Below are 19479 nucleotides of genomic sequence, written 5' to 3' on the forward strand. Positions count from 1 at the left end.
TGCTTCATTCGCAAGGATTCCTGAAAATTACAGCACAATAGTTGAATGCATACCGAAAATGCCTTCCACTTACATAAAAGCATTTCCATGGGAGAAAACTGAAAAGCTGGTATTAAATTCTGAGCAAATACGCGAAACTTTCATCACGCTAAGCTAACCTGGTAAACGGTACGTTAAGTTTCCTTACTGTACATATATTAAAATTCCCAAGTGTATGTCATACCTGTGGAATATTCCGAGATATGTAATATATGAGGTCTATTAAAACGTGTTAGCGCTGATAAAATAGCAATATGGTATATGTGGCTATGTCATGCGCGGATGATACGATGATCTTATGTATGAATTAAACATGAATATGAGATTATCGTCTTTAAAGCCAGTTACTTGTTTTGTTTGATCATGCTTAAGTTTGTTATTTCATCAGAAAAAAATCATGTGTTTCAATGAAGGATTTTGGAGACAGATTTCTTATTCCTTTATAGGATTAATTTAAAAATTGGATACACTGGACGTATACCCAGGTATTGGATAGTTCCAGATCGCCAGTACTGAATGAATTTCTGTTGTTTCTTGCGTTGAAAACGACTTTCCAGATACGCTGTTATAAAATCGTCAGGAACAAAGTGTTTGCTTCTTCATTGGAGACGAACGCAAGGGAGTTGGGGCAGGAGTTCAGAAAAAAGCCTTCTGTTTCAAGAAAACACTCAATGGGGCCAACAGTCATCGGGAACGTGTCGTATTTTGTACCCAGTATCCTTCAGATGAAGTCAACCACACTAGTGGCTTCACTGACGCTACATGTAGAGTTTTAAATGAACATATAAATACAGATCAGAATCTTCTTTTGAAATAGAATGAGATTGAGACAACGTCCTTCCGAATATACATTGGTTTTCTATTGTGTTCTGAAAGAGCTGTTGCAATGCTGTATCCAGGTATATATATCCTTTTGGTTTTTTCTCTCTCAGCGTAAACTTTTAATACATTCTTTGTATTTTTTCATAATAAATATTGACACACAGTTTCTTTTTTCTGATATCTAATCTGGTTTATATTTTTTTTAAATGGAAAAAAATATAATGTTTTCACGAAAGGTGCCCCGTCCGCCCAGCAGTACACCATAACATAAGGGAAAGCAATGGCAATGACAGCCATCGACGTATTCAAACCAAATATGTCTGCCACAGTCAAAATCACTCGTGCGTACTAGCCTTGTGAATTCTATCATACGATTTGGTGCGTGAAACTACAAACAAAAAACCATAACGAATAGCTTAAATATTATATATTTACAAGATGCTTGGACAATGACAAACATTTGCTTTTAATACTAAAATGTTATGTTTCCCAAATGAAGGATAACAAAAATCCATCTGGGAAGATCTATAAAAAAACGTTTTTGAACCTCGTGAGTTTTGAAAACAATAAGAACGTTTTTCCCTTTGGGATTCCATAAATGCTCAATATTTTACTTCGCTGCGTATATATGGCTTTGGACACTGCCTTTCGAGCCACATTCGGTGACGACAGCGCAGGTCCGCACGTGGCCGTGTTGTGTGAGTATGATGCACCACTAGAGATTGGCCATGCATGCGGACACAACCTGATAGCGGAACTGGGCGCGGATGCTGCTGTTGGTATCAAGGCCGCGCATTGTTTCCAAGAATCGTCTTGAGATTAATACGAAAAACAAATTAGATCGGCAGGGACGTAACAAGGCGTACGCACGGACGCACGGGCTTCCACGTAATTTTTTCAAGTATACTTTTAACAAGGATAACATTGTAGAACTTTATGTGATAAACTTTAACAACTCATATAATCCTGGGCCCTCAGTGAATTCATTATCTCATTTATTGTTTCTTTTATTGACTATTTAAAGAAAAGGTTCCTTGTTCATATGGAACTAATTATTACGCATTTTATAAATAAAATACTACAAGCCAAATATGAAAATGATAGGTATTTTATGTCACAAACTGCACCAGAATGGGTTCCAGATTCCGAAAAAATCTCGCCCCCCCCCCCCCCCCCCCCCAACTCCGCGCTTCGCGCTTCGTATGCTTCCACATACTCATGGTCCTGGTTACGCCCCTGATCGGGATGTATTATGGCGCAGTGCGGCTCGTCATTTCACACGCAGAGGTCGGATGGCGTACAAGATAATGCACTCGCCGTTCACCAAGTCGACCGGGGTTCGATTCTCCGATCAAACGTGTAATTGTATATTAGGTCACTATCCTGAGCACGTAGGTTTCCTCAGTTGTTTATATATATATATTTCATAACTGTTGTAAACTTAGGTTAATACAGATGAATTTCGAATCATAGCCGTATATTTCACAGAGAAAAACTCAAATCACTTAAATAATTGTATTCCCTCATAACCGACAAACGTTTCCTAATTCCTCATTTTATGTAATACGATTTGAAAGTTATAGCAATTTACACACATTACCTAAATATTGAGTGATCATGGTTTATATATTCCAAGCAATTAACGTATTGATGAGTAAAACTATCCAAAAGTTGTGACGCAACAATGACTGTGATCTTGACATCACAACACTCATCACATTTAACTTACCCTTTATTGACAGCATATCAACAAAGTCGGGGCATAAATCACCTTTGATCTACCTCTAATACATCTAGACATTTGTTATCACATTTTTATTTCAACTCAAAATTGAATAGATAAATGAGGGCATGAATTTACTACACGTCACAAACGATGATTATCCAAGGTGACAACCCAGACTTGGTTTATTCAGTACTTTTGTCATCTGTTAAACACTAACTTAGGATATATTTGTCATACGAATAAGCAGATACTATTTATAGATATTCAAATGTATTGAAGATTGTACGCTACATGATCGATTGACATGCTCGTTGTGACCATAGCATCCAGTTTATATATAAATATATATCATATCAGTGAATGATTAACATCTTATCACCGTTTTATTAATTTACTAAACTTTTGGATTATTATCTAAGAATATGTCTTTTATCTATTAATTTGATGATCAATAGATTTGATGATCAATTGATTTGTTTATCTATTCATTTTGTCATCTTTGTTTATTGGTCATAATATGTACCAGTTTGTTCATCTTCTTATGTTTGTTGAATAATTAAATTGACCATCTACTATTTCTTCTCTATAAACCAATGTATCTACTAGTGGTTTACATTTACAGGAGGAGTGTGGCAACAGGAAGTATCTATCATCTTATTTCTAAAAAGCGGAGTTCTGATGTCTGTCAGTTGAGTTTTATATCAGTGAATTTTATTTTAGCTATCAGCTATGATATAGCATTTTCTTAACTCCAGTCACAATCAGATATGGGACTCATGTAAACAGCTTCATTACAATCGTTTACTTCGCTGGTGTCAACTGTCTTGTATTTACGTATAAGGTCATCGTTTCGCCTATGTCATTGTCAATATCTAACCGCTGATATATCTTGATGTGCAGAGGTCTTCAACGTCCGATATTCCCTTGGCAATTAAATTAATTAATAATAAAGGCTTTTATATACACCAAACAGTATTTTAAAAAGGGATCTAGAAAAGTTTGGATTTTAGGCTTTCTGTCACACCGGTCTCTTCTAACCTTTCATTCATATAATTATTGTTTTATTAATGTAATAAAACTTTTTGTTTGGACACTTCCTTCCCTTTTCCATATAGATTTGTATTCCTGCTATAGCTAAAAGTGCTAGGAACCCCAGCGGAAAAAAGTGGGAGGGAAAATTATTCTCATCGACAAACACGTATTTGACAATGTTGACGTCGACCAGAAGATTTGAGGCCAACAATGCTTGCCTGTCAGGGGTATGGGAATACAACTTCTTTAAATTAAGAAGCTTAGATATATACATATAATAACGTTTTCTCGAAAACCACATTTTTTATTTTATAGCTGATGTTAAATGTTAAACTTACTTATCTATATCCTTACGTTTCCCTCCGCTCCGTCTACTTGTCACACTACTGAAGTTCGTCCTATCAATGATGAAAAAGTAAAGGGATAATTATTTGTTAACTAATTTATTGAACACTTGCGCGTCATCACCAGGACGAGCACTACCGCCTGTTTCCAGTTTAACCGTGACGTATAAGGATAAGGCCAGTCACGCCACTGCATTTCCCTGGGAGGGAATCAACGCGCTGGATGCGTACCAGACCGTATCGTACATGCGGCAACAGATGAAGCCGGCATGGAGAACCCATGTAGTACATCACAAATAAATAAATAAATGGAAATCTCATTTATCTTGTTAGTGGACATAAGTTCGACTTCCTCTTCTGTTTATATTTTTGTTTACAAAAATTTGTATAAAAATCCCCTGGTTACATATCACTTGATTTAAAATGCAATTTTAATGTGTTTCTAGTTATTTCAAATAATCACCTTACATCAGCGTACAACAATATATCTTTCCCATTTTTTATACAAAAAGGAATAATAAAAAATGGTGGCTTGAAAACATCTATTATACCGGAAGATGCTGCACTGGAATTCTTCATCCGGGCACCGAGCAGGGCAGAGCTAAATGTGTTACGAGAAAAGATGATTGGTTGTTTTGAAAGTGCAGCAACAGCAACTGGATGCAAGGTAACAGTGAACGATAATGTCCAATAGGTATATTGTCGACATGAAATACAGCCATTATTTCAGACACACGTTTATTTCTAATTGGTACTGAACTTTGACCAGCAAAGATAAAATTAGCATTGTAGAATTACCTTATACCAAGGATGTAATAATTTCTGATCACTGATGCGTCAACATGGAATACTTAGTTGGTTTCTTGTAATCCCTTCTCCACGGGTTGATTACGACTTATCAGAAATTTTATGTCTAAGTGTCATAAAAAACTAAACTCTAGCCTCCTCATTTGAGCCCAACGCAAAGGAATTGGGGCTGGACTTCAAGGAACACGACCAGTATGCAGACACCCTGGGGTCCACAGATAAGGGAAACGTGTCGTTTGTTGTACTGTACCCAGTATCGATCCGTATTTCCATTTCGGAACAGATGAAGTCAACCTTATTAGAGGCTTCACTCTCGCTACAGGTAGATGTTGAATGGACAAATCTCAGCTGTTTAAGTTTTAAACCAACATATTAAAATGTTGTGTTCTGAATTTATTGGTGTCCCGTTTTTAATACAGTCAAACCTACTCATGCGACCACCTCTAATTACAGACCACCTGTGTAAAGAGACCCCTTTTAATATTCCCAATTGTCGTGATTTCTTTGTTAATCTACCTGTATTAAGAGACTACTACTGAAAAGTGACCATTATTTGGTTTCTACGTGGATGGTCTTTTAATACAGGTTTCACTGTATGGTGATTACATGATTTTGTATGGGAAGATAATCTTTAAAAACATCTTGTCGGATCCGAGTCCAACATATTTAATTGTTCAATTTCGCAAGTATGGCAAACGGATAATGATACATCAGGCTCTGTCACATTGCCAACTGGTTATGTCAGATAATATCATTCAAAACAGAAAGATGAAATAAATATATGCATGGAATCAACACATTTTGTATATTCCAATTTTACACTTTTCAAAAAAAAACAACGATGCTTTATTGTTGATAATTATAAAATAACCTGAAATAATATTACGCTCACGGGCTAAATGTGTAGTTAAACGTCAGTGTTTCAGTTCTTTCCGCAAATGCTGCATTAAATATTTCATTATCTGCCACTGTGAACCAGTTCTTCTAGTCTCCAACTTCACCTGTTTGGAACAAAATATTAATTTCACATTAGGTGTTTTATTTTCTATGACTTTATTGAGTTGTTTCACGTGTCGTCATTAACAGTACAATTACTTTATAAATTACATGTTTTTCGATTAGCGAAATTATCTAGAGTTCCACGGTTCAAGTTTTAAAACACATATTCAAGGTCAAAGGACATTGTAAACAAAGTATGGTACCTTTTCTGTACATGTTTTGAAAGTCTTCCATTTCCGGATTGGGATTGCCTGTAGCCTTGACGACTTTGTTTGCTTGTTTTAAACTTTCAAAATTGCAGTTGTCTGTTATGTCTCTGATCAGTTGGTCATCATATTCCACTTTCAAAAACTCTGCAAGACGACTGACCTCTCCAAGAGGGTTCTGATTTAAAAATTTAAAAATTTAAAAATCAATATCACGGCGTCAATACATGAGGCTATATCTAGAACTCAAAGTTTGTACGAAAATAAAGCAACAGGATTCGAAGTAATACAACAAATACAACAAATGACACCAGGAACCAACACAAAAATACCACTTGTGGCACTGGTTAAGATGTCCTAGGGTAGTATGTAAGTGATTAACTGGTGAACATGTATCGTGGTATACTGGAATCTCATATCAACAAGTCAGGACTTGATGCCGACAAAAGTATTTCCTTAGCCTAGAATAAAACTCTCTATAGAAAAAAAGGAATGCCTGATACTTAGAGCGAGTTACAATTTAGCAAAATATCATTTGATTAATAAAGTTTATAAGATCAAAATAAAAATCAGAGCATTTGATTTAAGGCTTGATCCTGTTGTATATCATAACACACTGCGAGATATGTTTATTGCATACAACTTCCAGAAAGCGACTGTTAAGGCAAGAACGACAAGCCCAGTTTATCATACAAATATAAATATATATTAATTTAAATATGCATCATCTTCCGTATAAACTATATTTTCTAATGCTTGATTGCAATGGCTGAACATACTGTTATCTTAAAACTATTATCAAACACAATAAAACGTATTAAAAATAAATAAAAAAATAACCATTACCAACCGATTTTAGATCCTCATAATACAGCATGTGAATGTGTAGATCCTGGTTACTGTCTATAATTTGACTCCACTCCTTCGTATAGGTAAACCATTCGAACGTCATTCCTGAAACAAGAAGATTAATGACTAGCAGTGAAGGTCACAAGCGGTATTTTTAATTCTGTTTAAATAGGATATAATGTAGATCATGACATTATTCCTTTACCTTTTGAATATATTTACATTTGAATCGTCGATATAAATATAGGATATTTATTAAATGTATTAATTATTTTAAGAAAAACTCACAAAACAAAAACGAATAATGTTAATAACTTATCATATGTTGGATCGTGAAAATAAATTCTTTCAACATTTTACTCAGGCATATCTTAGCAAGATCCAAGTTCAGTTTGTTGTTTCTGTTGACTTACTTGGAGGATAGTTGGTCTTAAACGCCATTTTAGTAAGGTCACTGAAAACGAAATGAAAATAAATATTTGATTAATTTCAATACGGGTGTTGAAAAGAAAATATAAAGGTACACACAAAAATAATTTACAAAATGATTATTATATTAACATTGTGTTTCATTTGTTTAAATAGACATCAGAATAATATATTACGTTGAAGCAACGAAAAATGTTAAATCAATGAAATTTCCCATGTAAATGTCAATTTGTTTGTCACCATGAAGGAAAGGTGCGACCCAATGCAGTAATTATCATTTTTTATGTGTTTCGCCTTAATTTTAGTCTTCATTATCAACTAGGTTATGTGGAGCTGATTTATGAAAGAAAGCTACACACATGCACAGTTACAAATATTTTGAAAAAGGGGTGAGGGATAATGACCTCTTGTCTGGATGCTTAAAATATCAGCCGATGGCTCTGCATTAATTTATCAACAAAATGCAAATGAATATAAATCTACGCTCGAAAGATAATGATGCAATATAAATATCGTGGGGGGTTTTCATCTGAAATCTGTCAGATTTCAGATACGGTGATTTTTTTTTAATAATCTAAGCCAAATCCAATTGATGTCATGTCTTCAAAACAAAATGAGAACCTATGAAACTTGTATTTCCCAATGATATCATGAAAGCAACCTGACAACTTGCCTTTATCAACTTACATCTTTGAAAATCCTGTGTTGTAATTTTGTCTTCAGCAGTCGAGACTTGTTCGTAACATTGCCTAAAATTGACATATTTCCTTAATAATCAGTTATTGCATGATATAACCGTTAGATTAAACATTTAACCTCATGGTTTACTGAAAACGTACACAACGGGGGCGTGAACGTCACCTTTGATGATGACAAATACGGATGTAGATTAAACTAAAACTCTGACGTACCTCACATGACCAAAGGGGAATAACTCAAATAGTCTTATCGGATTTTACAGAACGGAGATCACTGTGGCTTGGTGCTTCAAAAAACATTCCAGGCCATATCTCATGAATGTATATACCAACATTTTAAGAAAGGTCAAAATGACCGTGTCTCTTTACTTTGAATTATATTCATGACTATAACAAGTAACTTGTAAAATCTTCACCAAGTTCCGTTACCCTTTCAAAATATAGAAACTAACCATGTGAAGTCACAGAATTTAAAGTAAAAAACAAACAAATATGATTGCTATTAGGGTTGTCAAACCGGTCAAATTTTGGTTACAGGTTACTCAAACAATCTTCCGATTGAGTAACCGGTTAGTCAGTTAATTTGATAATCAACCAATAAGCAACGACAATACGTTATCTGTTTAGCAAATGCATACATTTTATATAAATTAGCATGACGGTTTACTCCCGCATTTCAAGCTGAACGCAGGAACTAGGTACGTGTTACCTCAGTAAGCACATTTAATTAACAAATGATGTCGGAATACAATAAGGCAGGATTCAATTACAGTTATCTGAACTCGAAATCATATGCGGTAACATTGTTCTTTAGTTTGGTTTGTTTGTGTTTTGCGTCCTATTAACAACTATGGTCATTTAAGGACATGCCGTGTTTTGGCGGTGAAGGAAAGCCGGTGTTCCCGGAGAAAAACTACTGACCGACGGCCAGTACCTGGTGGCTGCCTCACGTAGGTCTTGAACCCGCAACCCAGGGGTGGAGGACTAGTGGTAGCAGAATGTAAGGAGCCTTAGATATCAGATGTTCTTTAGAACAAAATTTGATCGTCAAACGTTCTAAAACATGCTTGCTCATTAAAGTATGTACTCTTCAGATTATATTAACATATCGCACATAAAAGCGAGTTCTACCTCTAAAAGCTGATGTCTAGCAACTTGTATCCTGGCTTCCTTTTAAAGTATGTTCAGAATTTTTCGGTGCTTGCAACATCTTTTTGTCAATCTTTACAATAAAGTGTTGTGAGCGTATCAGTTAGCCTAAAACTTATATTTTCAGTTAACGTTGTGGAGGTAATATGTATTGATCGTAACTCACCGCCTAATAAGGATCTGCTACAAGGATAATGAAATTTAGAATCCCCTCCTATAGAATATACCACTCAATACACTGTCAGGTAAAATCGCACTTAAAACGGAGTCAGTTAGCTGTTAGCGTGAAATAGTTTTTAACTGTAGAATTTTCTTTTTTAGAATGCTTTCGCTGTGTTATCCAGGCATTTCAAATTTCATGAATTCAAGAAGAGATGAAGAGAGAAGTTAATGAATCTTGAATTAGTTTAGTAAATACAGAAAGAATGGTCTCGTTAACAGCAAATCATACAAAATAATTAGAATGCCTGGGAATCCTGAGGTTTCCAAGGGTTGGGGAAGGCCCTACCAGCAAGGTCCTCTCAGGCTTACCCATATATAAACACACACAAAATAAGAGAAAAAATAGTAATTAGGTAGACATTGCTATTGTACGTACATTTGTACGTGTTATTTCATTATTAACGCTGATACAACAGCAACATTTTGTCAATAAAAATAGCACTATGCAGTACAAAGGTTACATAATCAGATGAGCTTAATATGTGGGGAAGGCTACCCCCAAGTAATACATGAATTAAATCATAATCAGACAAAGAGTATAAGAACACGCTAAATTCCATATCAAAAGCCGTACTAATAAGACACCATAGATCGTCTCTAAGACCTCAGTTTTTGTACAATGAAGTACTATATGTGTTATACGGTCATTATGTAAAATACCACAAAAATGGCATAATTCAATAATATTTGTTGATCTTGAATTAGCACATAATCGAACTATATTGCTTATCTTGCTTAGATGTTCAGGGAATTTTAATGCTACTGTCCATAAAATATGTGGAGAAATTACATCATGAATGAGCAAAAATCTTGTGAAATCTGAATCGTTGTTCATTCTATCGTACATCATTAATTCTTCCCAATTATAAACTGCTTTATAGGAAATTGACTTCCATGATGAACTACTTGGAAAAACTGTATCTGATATATACTGCAACAGATAATTAAACAAATCATACTTGCGAAGTATTCTCACAATATCAGGAATAAAACCAGTTTGACAGGACTCCTTCAAAATATGCATGAATAGGCGTTTGAGAAATATAGTATGAGTTAAGTATTTACTGTCCAGTCTACAAAGACGACCGAGAAATAAAAGTTTTCTTATATCAATGTAACCTTCTATGGAGGTCCATCCAATTAAGGAGTTGGCCATATCAGTTCTAGTTCTAATGTTTAACCCTTGAATGGATTTTACGATAAAATTTTGAGCGCGCTCTAATTTGATTAATTCAGTTCTAGACAGTTGCCATAGTTCACACCCGTACATGGCAGACGGGAAAACTTTAGCCTTAATCAGCTTTGCAACTGTTAAAGGATTAAGAGTCCTAGGATGAGCACCAGATCGAATAAGAGCCATGGTTCCACTTTTTAGTTTCTTGCATGCAGACTCAGTTCTGTCCGATGTACATAATTTAAAATTCAAAACAACACCGACGTGCGAAATGTTTTCAAGAACTGGTAGTGCTTTACCATATAAATCCACATCTTTTACCAAGACTTATCTGCCTTTTTTAAAAACAACAATTCTACTTTTATCAACAGATAATGAAAATCTCCATTTACGACTATAGTTTCGCAAATTGTAACCATATCTTGTAAACCAATACCTATGTTACTGATCAAACATATGTCATCTGCTTGTGTGGGGATATTAACCCTGGTATCAATAACAAAAGCTCCTTTTCTTGACGATTCGACATCATTTAGTAAATCGTTAATAAAAACCAGGTAAATTTTTGCAGATAATAACCCCCCCTGTAAGATCCCTCTCTTCATGAGGACAGGTGATGACTGGTGACCCTTAAAGGCGACATGACTTACAAAACCGGTATACATATTTTTTAATATAGTCAAAATTTTGCCCTTAAATCCTATTTTGTACAGTTTGAGAAGTAACCCTTCGTGCCAAACAGTATCAAAAGCTTTCTTGCTATCTAAAAATGAAACGAAAGGACCAGAGTCATTTTCTAGATTGTATCTCACACATTCCCGTAAATTAAAGGAAGTGCATAGACTATATAATTTTTTCATATCAGCCGATTGCTGTCTGTTTGTGAAGTTATGGTGAAAGAATACGCCTGCTGTATCACTACGCATCTCGTAGAGGCGAATAATGTTGGCCCCAATGCACAATCGGGTGCGGATTCCTTCCATGTGTTCTGATAGGGGGCCATTGGATAGTCCAATAGACCTGATGTAATTGGTGTCTCTCTGGGACCCAATCTCCATGTAGTCCGAGCCATGTCGAGGATGTTAAAACCCCATTAAAATAGTTAAGGAATCTCTGTCCTACTGCACTGTGGTATTTCGTTTAAACAGTAACCTCTCCCTAAATTCGTTCCTGATATAACTGTAGCACAGTTGGACGATAGCATTTCCATTTTGTTGGAGCGATAGTATAACCATTAGAGGTCCATGGTTCGAATCCCGGTCTAATCCCGCCGATTTTATTTTGAATCAAAACACTGGTGTTGATACATGTATGTTTTATTTCTTCATATTTATTAGTTTTCATAAACGACTTGCAAGTATTTTTCTTCTTTTCTGTAATAAATGATCAGCTATAGTCATGCCGTAATAAACAAGTTTGCAATGTGTAGTTAGTTTTTGGCAGCTTTACAGTAATTTTTTAAATGAGCATTTCTTTCAATTTAAATACAATGTTATCAAAATACTGCACTTGATAAATCACACTATTGATTTCTCCAGACCGAATGAATAAGTTTATGACTATTTGACGTTCACTAACAGGTAATAGTACTTATGTGTGAGCACACATGGTATATTTTATCTATAAGATAACATTTTATCTCCTTTTTTCACCTTATCTGTTGATATTATGTATATCAGTGTGAATATTTAGCTACAATCTTGCAGAGTCAGTTTTAGATTGATAAAGTACCAAGCTGATACAATTTGATTGTAACGTTTTAAAATTTAAACCTCTTTATGTCTACAGATAAAATCAGAGTAAGTATGACACAGTGTTTTAAATATCCATTTAGCTACGGTATGCGATGATATAATTCAATCTACCTCACAATTTAAGTTTGATATTATGCGTACAGCATGTCACTTATATAAAGGGTTTAACACTCAAACATAACTTATGTTTTGTGAAGCAGTCGACTGTACCTTGAATAAAATACAAATATATTATTAATAAATTTTATTTTTATTGTCACGCCTTAAATATTCAACCATAAGTGTTCCTTTCCTGGAGCCGTGCTTAATCACTTTAATTGACAAGAGCTCTGCTTAATTTCATTTACTTTTTCAGTGAATGGCGTTAAACAGAAGTTAATGTTTCATAACATCACATCAATATATGTAGAATACGTATTGATATTGTTAATAATTACTTTTAATTCTTGCAGCTACGTGCGACGAGTCTGAGTTGCTGAGTTACACCATGGAATCATACAAATCTATTAAGCAGATGATTTTGAAAGCCTCCCAAGTCCAGGGCCCAGTTGTTCAAAAGTGATTAGCTTACTAACTGTTTAACGACATTTTTCAACCTTTAATAATTTTGTAAATATACAAGGTAAAAAATCGTAATTTTACACGTAAATTCAATTCCAATTACTCTGATTGAAATTTGCGCTTATCACTGATTAAGCCAATCATCCATTGTCTAATTATCCAACACTACACGATGTTCTGTTACCGTTATCTACACAATTTTAACCTCAAAATTTATTCTCCTTCTTTGTATAATTAAATCATTCAAGTTTCATAGTGAAATACAATCATACCACATCCAATGTAAATGAAGTACGCATTTATATCCTTAAACAGAAATAAATCATACGTACAAACTCACGCGCACTCATTCCCTTCGTCATGTACGCATGCACGCGGACAATTTGACTGAACAGTTAATGTATTGCTCCATACGCACATGTTAAAAATAAATTGATTATGAATATTAAAAGGCATTTTCCTGAATATGTTGAGGGCTAGGTATTTATAAGAGTGTACTAATATGAGTTATTATTTTTGTTTTAAGCTGTATGTATATTTAAAGTTAAGCCCTTTCATCCTTTCATTGAAGACAGCATCAAACTTCTCACTATCGGCTACCGTGAACCAGTTTTTCCAGTCTCCGACTTCACCTGCAAAACATTGGCACTATTACAATATTTCAAAAAAAAAACTTTAGATAATTATGATCATTCTTAGTTAGCAAAGGCACCATTAAGTACGAAGGAAACAACATCTGGGACTAAAATTAAAACCAGCATTTTCAATGTGCTCGCATTAATTAGAAAGTACACATTTTTTGTTAGCGTTTAGTAAATTATAGGTATAAATATTAACTTACCTTTCCTGTACATGTTTTGAAAATCGTTCATTTCCGGATTAGGATTTCCGCTCGCTTCGGCTTTGACCTCCTTATTAGCTTTCTTAAGATTTTTGAAATTACAGTTGTGGCTGACGTCCTTGATAAGTTGTTCGTCATAATCTACCTTAAGGAAGTCTGCCAGACGCCGGGTCTCTCCTATAGGATCCTGGGAAAAGGCAAAGATGACTGTCTCATATATCAAATTGTTAAAGTCTTGGAAATCTTTTATCGAACCTCTTTGAATGTAAACAGTTTGACTTATAATTGCAAAGAAAGCGAAATACGAACTTGTGTTTTTTTTTCAGAAATAAATTACACATTTTGTTACAAGGTTTTAGTCTCTATGGAATGTTACCCTTCATATCGATACTACCTTTATAATATCTTCATAGTACATCATGTGAATCTGTAATTTGTTGTTGTCCGCAATAATTTCATTCCAGTCGTTTGTGTACTTGAACCAGTCGACAGTGAAACCTGGAATGCAAAGCTAAACAATTTGACTTCCATAACATTTTTTTTTTAAATAAATATCTCTAAATACATACTACAGTCTTAACGCATGTATGTTTGGTATAGAAACATTCTTCATAAGAGGTTGGGGTACATTGATACAACAAAATATAATATTTAATACACAATCCCCTGAATATGTCTCTTCAAAATACAAAGATGGAAGAAGGAGACACATTTAAATATTGCATTTATTGTAGAAGTAGTTTTTAGAACTCAATAATGTAAAGCGATTGCACGCCTTAAAGTTCTATTTATGTTTGCATCTATATCCACAACAGATGATAACATGTATTAATTAATTATTATCTATCGAGTGCTTCCAAATATGTGTATCATCCATGTTTATTTTTAAATACGTGATAGATTTGTTTGAAAAACAACTCACTTTGGAATAGACAAATATATGGATAAACATGAAATGCCTTGTAATATTTCGAAATAATAACCATCATACCCTGTGGATAATTATATTTACATTTTTTATCTAAAATAATATATATGTTGTACCATGATCAAGGTAAATCTGTAGAAAGTCGCTGAAGGAATGTTTGAATTGACCTATGGTCATGTTCCTCCTGTGGTGAAAATTCGAAACGACAACATCTTTAGGATTTCTCTGGATGAAGATAATTCGTCCCTTGGAGCCATTTTCTAATTGTTCGGGGAGAAGTCTCAGGTAAAAATGGGTGTTAAGGGCTCTTGGTGATGGAAGACTGTCAAACTCTTCTGGCCAATGGAACTCCATCATTCTCGTCTCCTTGGATACGTTTTCGTATTCTGCCTTTCCTTTCAGTAGCATGGTTGTCATTTCCCATACCCAGTGTGTCCCTGTACAAAGCATCAATATAGTAATGTAAACTTTGTTTCGAACACGTCATACTTTGAAGCATGGTGTTCAATTGACTTCTTAACCAATGTATGCTCCCCAGGGAGTTGAGAAAGATATTGACTGGTTGCAAAGGCCCTATAACCATTGATAATAATTTGTGAACCGCTTTGAGAAGACCTATGAGCTGGGCTGTGATAAAGCGGTATATAAGATCCCCGAATTATTAGTATTTGTAATTAATAGGGTTGTCAACGGTTAGCCGGTTAACCATTTACTCGGTCGGAAGACCACGAAGCGGCTACCAAAATCAACAACCGAATAGTATGACAGTTATTTATCCCTTTGGGGAGCCCCCAGTTTCCCTGGCCTAGACCTACACATTATCTATAAATGCTACCAAAATTAGATACAATATATATGTAGTTTTGCAATAAAAGCAGTGTTCAGGCTGACATTTTAGTGTTGTTTTGTACTTTATTGTAAATATTGACAAAGAGATACCGCCTGCACCATTAAAAAACCATGAACATGTTTAAAAGGGAGCCAGAATACAAAGTTGTGAAATATCAACTTTTAGAGGTATGAACTCGCTTTTGCATACGAGATGTAAATATCATCTGAGGAGTTCACACTTGAATGAGCAAACATGTATTAAAGCGTTTGTTGATCAAACTGTGCTCTAAAGCACCGTATAACCGCATAGGATAGTACAGATAACTTTTATTGAATCCCGGCTTACTGTATTCCAAAATTTGTTGTCCATGAAATATACTTACCGAGGTAACAGTATTGAATTTTTATACATATAAATGGGAGGGAAAAATTAAAACAAATATTACTTTTTCATATTACAATGTATATCGTTACATTGTAATAAAATTATATTTTTTACATACATTATATTGCATACATTACATATTTTTAACTCATTCACCCCTGAAATTTCATAATGAACTATTTCAACCTTTGAATTGGATGAGTTCAAATGTGTCTTCAGGGGTGAATGAGTTAAATACCTTGTATTATATAATTAGTCTTTATTTACAGTTTATCAGTACTATTTCTAATAATGAACGTAAATTAGGTATACATAAGCGTACCTGATTTCATAGATGCACAAATGAATACGTCATCGTCTCGACATTCCATTTTCCTCATCTTTTTCAGGTTTTCCCGGACATCAGGAATGAACCCCGAGCTGATAAAGTTAACATCTAAGCTAAGGCCCTCATGTCGGAGGACCTGTCTCTCCTCTCCCGTGTGTGTGGTGAATGTAGTCACTTCAGACTCGTCAAATTTGGCTTTTGAAACAGATGGGAAATGACAATTAACAAATTTCCTTTTAATATATTTTGCTTTGTCAGAAATGTTGCTTATATTTTAATCATGAAATATATGAAAGAGTTGTCACTGTGCATCTGGTATTCATCACGAGAGACGAAATATTCCAATTTAAGGGAGAAACGAAAACGAACTAACGTAACCCAGGGGCAGTATATAGTAACGGTTGAAAGCATGAAAACAATGTAGACCCCGCCCCCTTTCTAAATTGCCGGATCTGAATCGAATCAGGCATATATCTTTTTTTGTTATTTTCACTGTAAACATTGCTTTCTAATCAGTCAACTTACATTGTGCTGTGCAAAATTAAAAATATTATCAAATTTTCACACTAGATATAATATTGACTTTATTTTGAACATTAAGACTTGTATACCAATAATTATTGCAATAATATAAATTTATCTTTTATATACAATAATTTTATATGAGTGCATTGTTTTAATTCTCATTACTGTACCGAAATACAACTTTTGCTTACCGGTAAATTACGAATATTTAAGACTACTTATATTTATTTAAACAGATAACATAAACACTCGCAAAAAAACACAAATATCTGCATGCCACAGGTATAAAAAATGTACACGTAAACATATATATGTACGATAATGTAGGCAGTTTGTTTTAAATTTATGATATAAGTATGCAGTGCTCCTAAAATTATTAATAAAACAGAACCACCGATGCAGATTCATACAGGACAATATTTACCTGGGAGATAATTTTGCTCGTGTGCCATCTCTCTGTGTCGACGTCCTCGGTGATACCTAGAACATTAAGATAAAGATTACCAGGGGATCTGACGTAACATTAAAGTTACGATAGACGGGTCATGAAAACGACCTTTTATATCATTATATAATATAACAATAATGGCCTTATCTTGTATTTAACGGGGAGATAAACAACACAGCACTCTATACATGTGTATACAATATATATGTGTAGAAATAATACATGTAAGGTACAGGTGTATACAGCAGTATGTCAGCGAATTATGTGCTGTATATATTGCTTGAAACCTTCATGTGTTTGTGTGTGTGTGGGTGGGTGTGTATGAGTACAATGTAAGTTAGTTCAAGCAATGTCCTAACAAGAGGTTAGTTATAAAACTTGTATACTCAAGTTATAGAAAAGACGAAGTTAGCTAGAAAATATTAACCTACCTTGTTAACGCAGAGGAGAAATAATGACATACAATACGACCGTTAACGGCTACGTGTACTCCCCCTCATACGAGGCTTCCGCTTCTGTTTGCACACCCTCGAGCTCGTCACTAGACTTGCGCTAGTCCCTTCATTCGTACAACCCAGGTATGTATTTAAAAACTTTTAGAGATCATGCAATGGGCATTTTAACCATACCATAGGTTAGCCTCGCAGAAAAATGCAGTTTTTTAAAATAATGATAGAACAAAATCCTTATACTTCTAAATATAAAATCCATAAAGTCACTTTCTCTTGGAACCCCTAATTTCTCCCATTAGCAGGTCATCATTCTTCGTGTTATCTTATCAAAAGGGAGAAAAGACTGACCATAAAACCCAGTTCAACATCTGATACCTACCCGATTGTTGCCATGCCCAGTTCCATAGTTATACGTGTCAGAAATAACAAGACTTAAAATGTAGGGTTATCTAGCAGATATGTTCCATAATATTTTCTTTTGTTGGTGAAATGGACTGCTGCTGCCGAAGAAGGATTCCTTGTGTTATTTAACTCTGTGAGGGGAGGTAGAAAATATGCATTTCTGTAGGTGCACGGGTTTGCATGTCTACATTTAAATTCGGTCAGGTTGAGACTGATTCGAGAGTGTGTTGTGTCATTTTGTTTATAAAGGTTTGTTTTATTCTAAAAAATGTTTAATATACGAAACACGGGAACTTTATGTTTTTTCATTATACACGACAGACCATATGTAAATCATGCATCATGATATGAATCAGTAAAGCAAATCTTATTGAAACTTAAATACACACATGCTAAAAACATCTACATGAATAACATACAAAAGAACATATGCTTCAGTGAATACAAAAGAAAATAACAATAAAGTACGATCAATGACTCTGACAAAATATTTGTACGTTATGGAGATAAGCCTCAATCTGTACAATAGGGCCGAGATCTGTTCTCTCTCACACATATTGTACAGTATGAGGCTTATCTCTAACTTAAAACATAGCACCCCTTTATTTTAATATAGAACACCTTGATTTTTAATATAAACCTGTCATGTCAGTTCAGTGGTACAAGGTTCTAGTTAAGTGTCATCTCCAAAACAAATCAAAGTGCTTTGTGAAAAACAGGAAAATTCCATTCCTTCGGGCAGCAGAAAACTCAACATAAATGCTGCAGATATGTGTTTAACTCTAAAATTCTAAAAAACGAAATTCTGGAATATATACTAGCGGAAAAAAGAAACTGTGCATGCTGAGAATTGTTATAAAACATGTATTACCAACTGTATATACAAGAAAATTTACACACATGACCGAGTATGTTGACAGTTTTTCCCGTGCAGTTTGCTCTCTATAGGCGTTGACCAGTTTGCACGTTTTTCTCGTCCAGCCATCCATTTCGACAATGAAAGTTTATTTTTCAACTGTTGGGTCACTCTATTGAGACCAGTAATCAGTAAAAACAGCATTATAACGTTTTAATTTGTGATTAATGCTATGCCGAGGTTCAATGAAAATGACCGCCTCCGGATTATTGGTATGCTTCAAGCTGGTATGGGCCAAGCCGTTGTCTCTACACGTTTTCATGTTCATCGAAACACAATCCGGAATTTGTGGAGAAGACATCAACAGTTTGGCCGATGTCGGCGATCGACCTCGTGCGGGACGTCCACGTGTGACGTCACGTCAACAGGACAACCATATTCGGTTTGTCCATTTGAGAAATCGCTTCCAAACGGCAAGTTTGACTGCACGGACAATCAATGGGTTGCTACCAATAAGCTCGAGAACTGTACGGAACCGATTGCGTGAACGCGCTATCCATCCGCGACGTCCTGCAATCCGCCCAGTTCTTCTGTCACGTCATCGTGTAGCACGTCTGGACTAGTCAGAAAGGCACCTGTGATTTACTCGACGGGATTAGGCAGGCATTTTGT

At 34.9% G+C, this 19479-nt stretch overlaps 2 protein-coding genes and 1 pseudogene across 2 annotated transcripts; 1 reads left to right on the forward strand and 2 right to left on the reverse strand.

Annotated features, from left to right (window-relative positions):
- Positions 1 to 1489: 1489 nt before the first annotated feature.
- LOC110451619 lies at positions 1490 to 5103 on the forward strand (annotated as a pseudogene).
- A 558-nt stretch (positions 5104 to 5661) lies between these two features.
- LOC110451525 (sulfotransferase 1C2-like) lies at positions 5662 to 8889 on the reverse strand. The gene is made up of 5 exons (XM_021499594.1): positions 7941 to 8889; positions 7238 to 7278; positions 6826 to 6929; positions 5973 to 6153; positions 5662 to 5771 (listed from the first exon to the last, which is right to left on the reverse strand). Exons 2-5 carry the CDS (start codon positions 7263 to 7265, stop codon positions 5755 to 5757), a joined length of 330 nt encoding a protein of 109 aa, XP_021355269.1. The 5' UTR covers positions 7266 to 7278; positions 7941 to 8889; the 3' UTR covers positions 5662 to 5754.
- A 3778-nt stretch (positions 8890 to 12667) lies between these two features.
- LOC110451574 (amine sulfotransferase-like) lies at positions 12668 to 17626 on the reverse strand. Its single transcript, XM_021499676.1, has 7 exons — positions 17529 to 17626; positions 17074 to 17129; positions 16119 to 16319; positions 14697 to 15017; positions 14047 to 14150; positions 13653 to 13839; positions 12668 to 13443 (listed from the first exon to the last, which is right to left on the reverse strand). Exons 2-7 carry the CDS (start codon positions 17099 to 17101, stop codon positions 13322 to 13324), a joined length of 963 nt encoding a protein of 320 aa, XP_021355351.1. The 5' UTR covers positions 17102 to 17129; positions 17529 to 17626; the 3' UTR covers positions 12668 to 13321.
- Between the last annotated feature and the right edge of the window lie 1853 nt (positions 17627 to 19479).

This window comes from Mizuhopecten yessoensis, unplaced genomic scaffold (genome assembly GCF_002113885.1).
Source record: "Mizuhopecten yessoensis strain PY_sf001 unplaced genomic scaffold, ASM211388v2 scaffold6135_1, whole genome shotgun sequence".
NCBI classification, from domain to species: domain Eukaryota; kingdom Metazoa; phylum Mollusca; class Bivalvia; order Pectinida; family Pectinidae; genus Mizuhopecten; species Mizuhopecten yessoensis.

Bases quoted from the DNA above. Each gene is read 5' to 3' on its own strand.
- LOC110451525 (XM_021499594.1), bottom strand. From the start codon at position 7,265: ATGGCGTTTAAGACCAACTATCCTCCAA. The intron at 6,930-7,237 runs GTAAGTCAACAG...TTCTTGTTTCAG, and splicing joins TAAGACCAACTATCCTCCAA to GAATGACGTTCGAATGGTTT. The intron at 6,154-6,825 runs GTTGGTAATGGT...TTTTTAAATCAG, and splicing joins ATTATGAGGATCTAAAATCG to AACCCTCTTGGAGAGGTCAG.
- LOC110451574 (XM_021499676.1), bottom strand. From the start codon at position 17,101: ATGGCACACGAGCAAAATTATCTCCCAG. The intron at 16,320-17,073 runs GTAAATATTGTC...CTGTTTCAAAAG, and splicing joins CGAGCAAAATTATCTCCCAG to CCAAATTTGACGAGTCTGAA. The intron at 14,151-14,696 runs GTACAACATATA...TTTGCATTCCAG, and splicing joins ACAGATTTACCTTGATCATG to GTTTCACTGTCGACTGGTTC.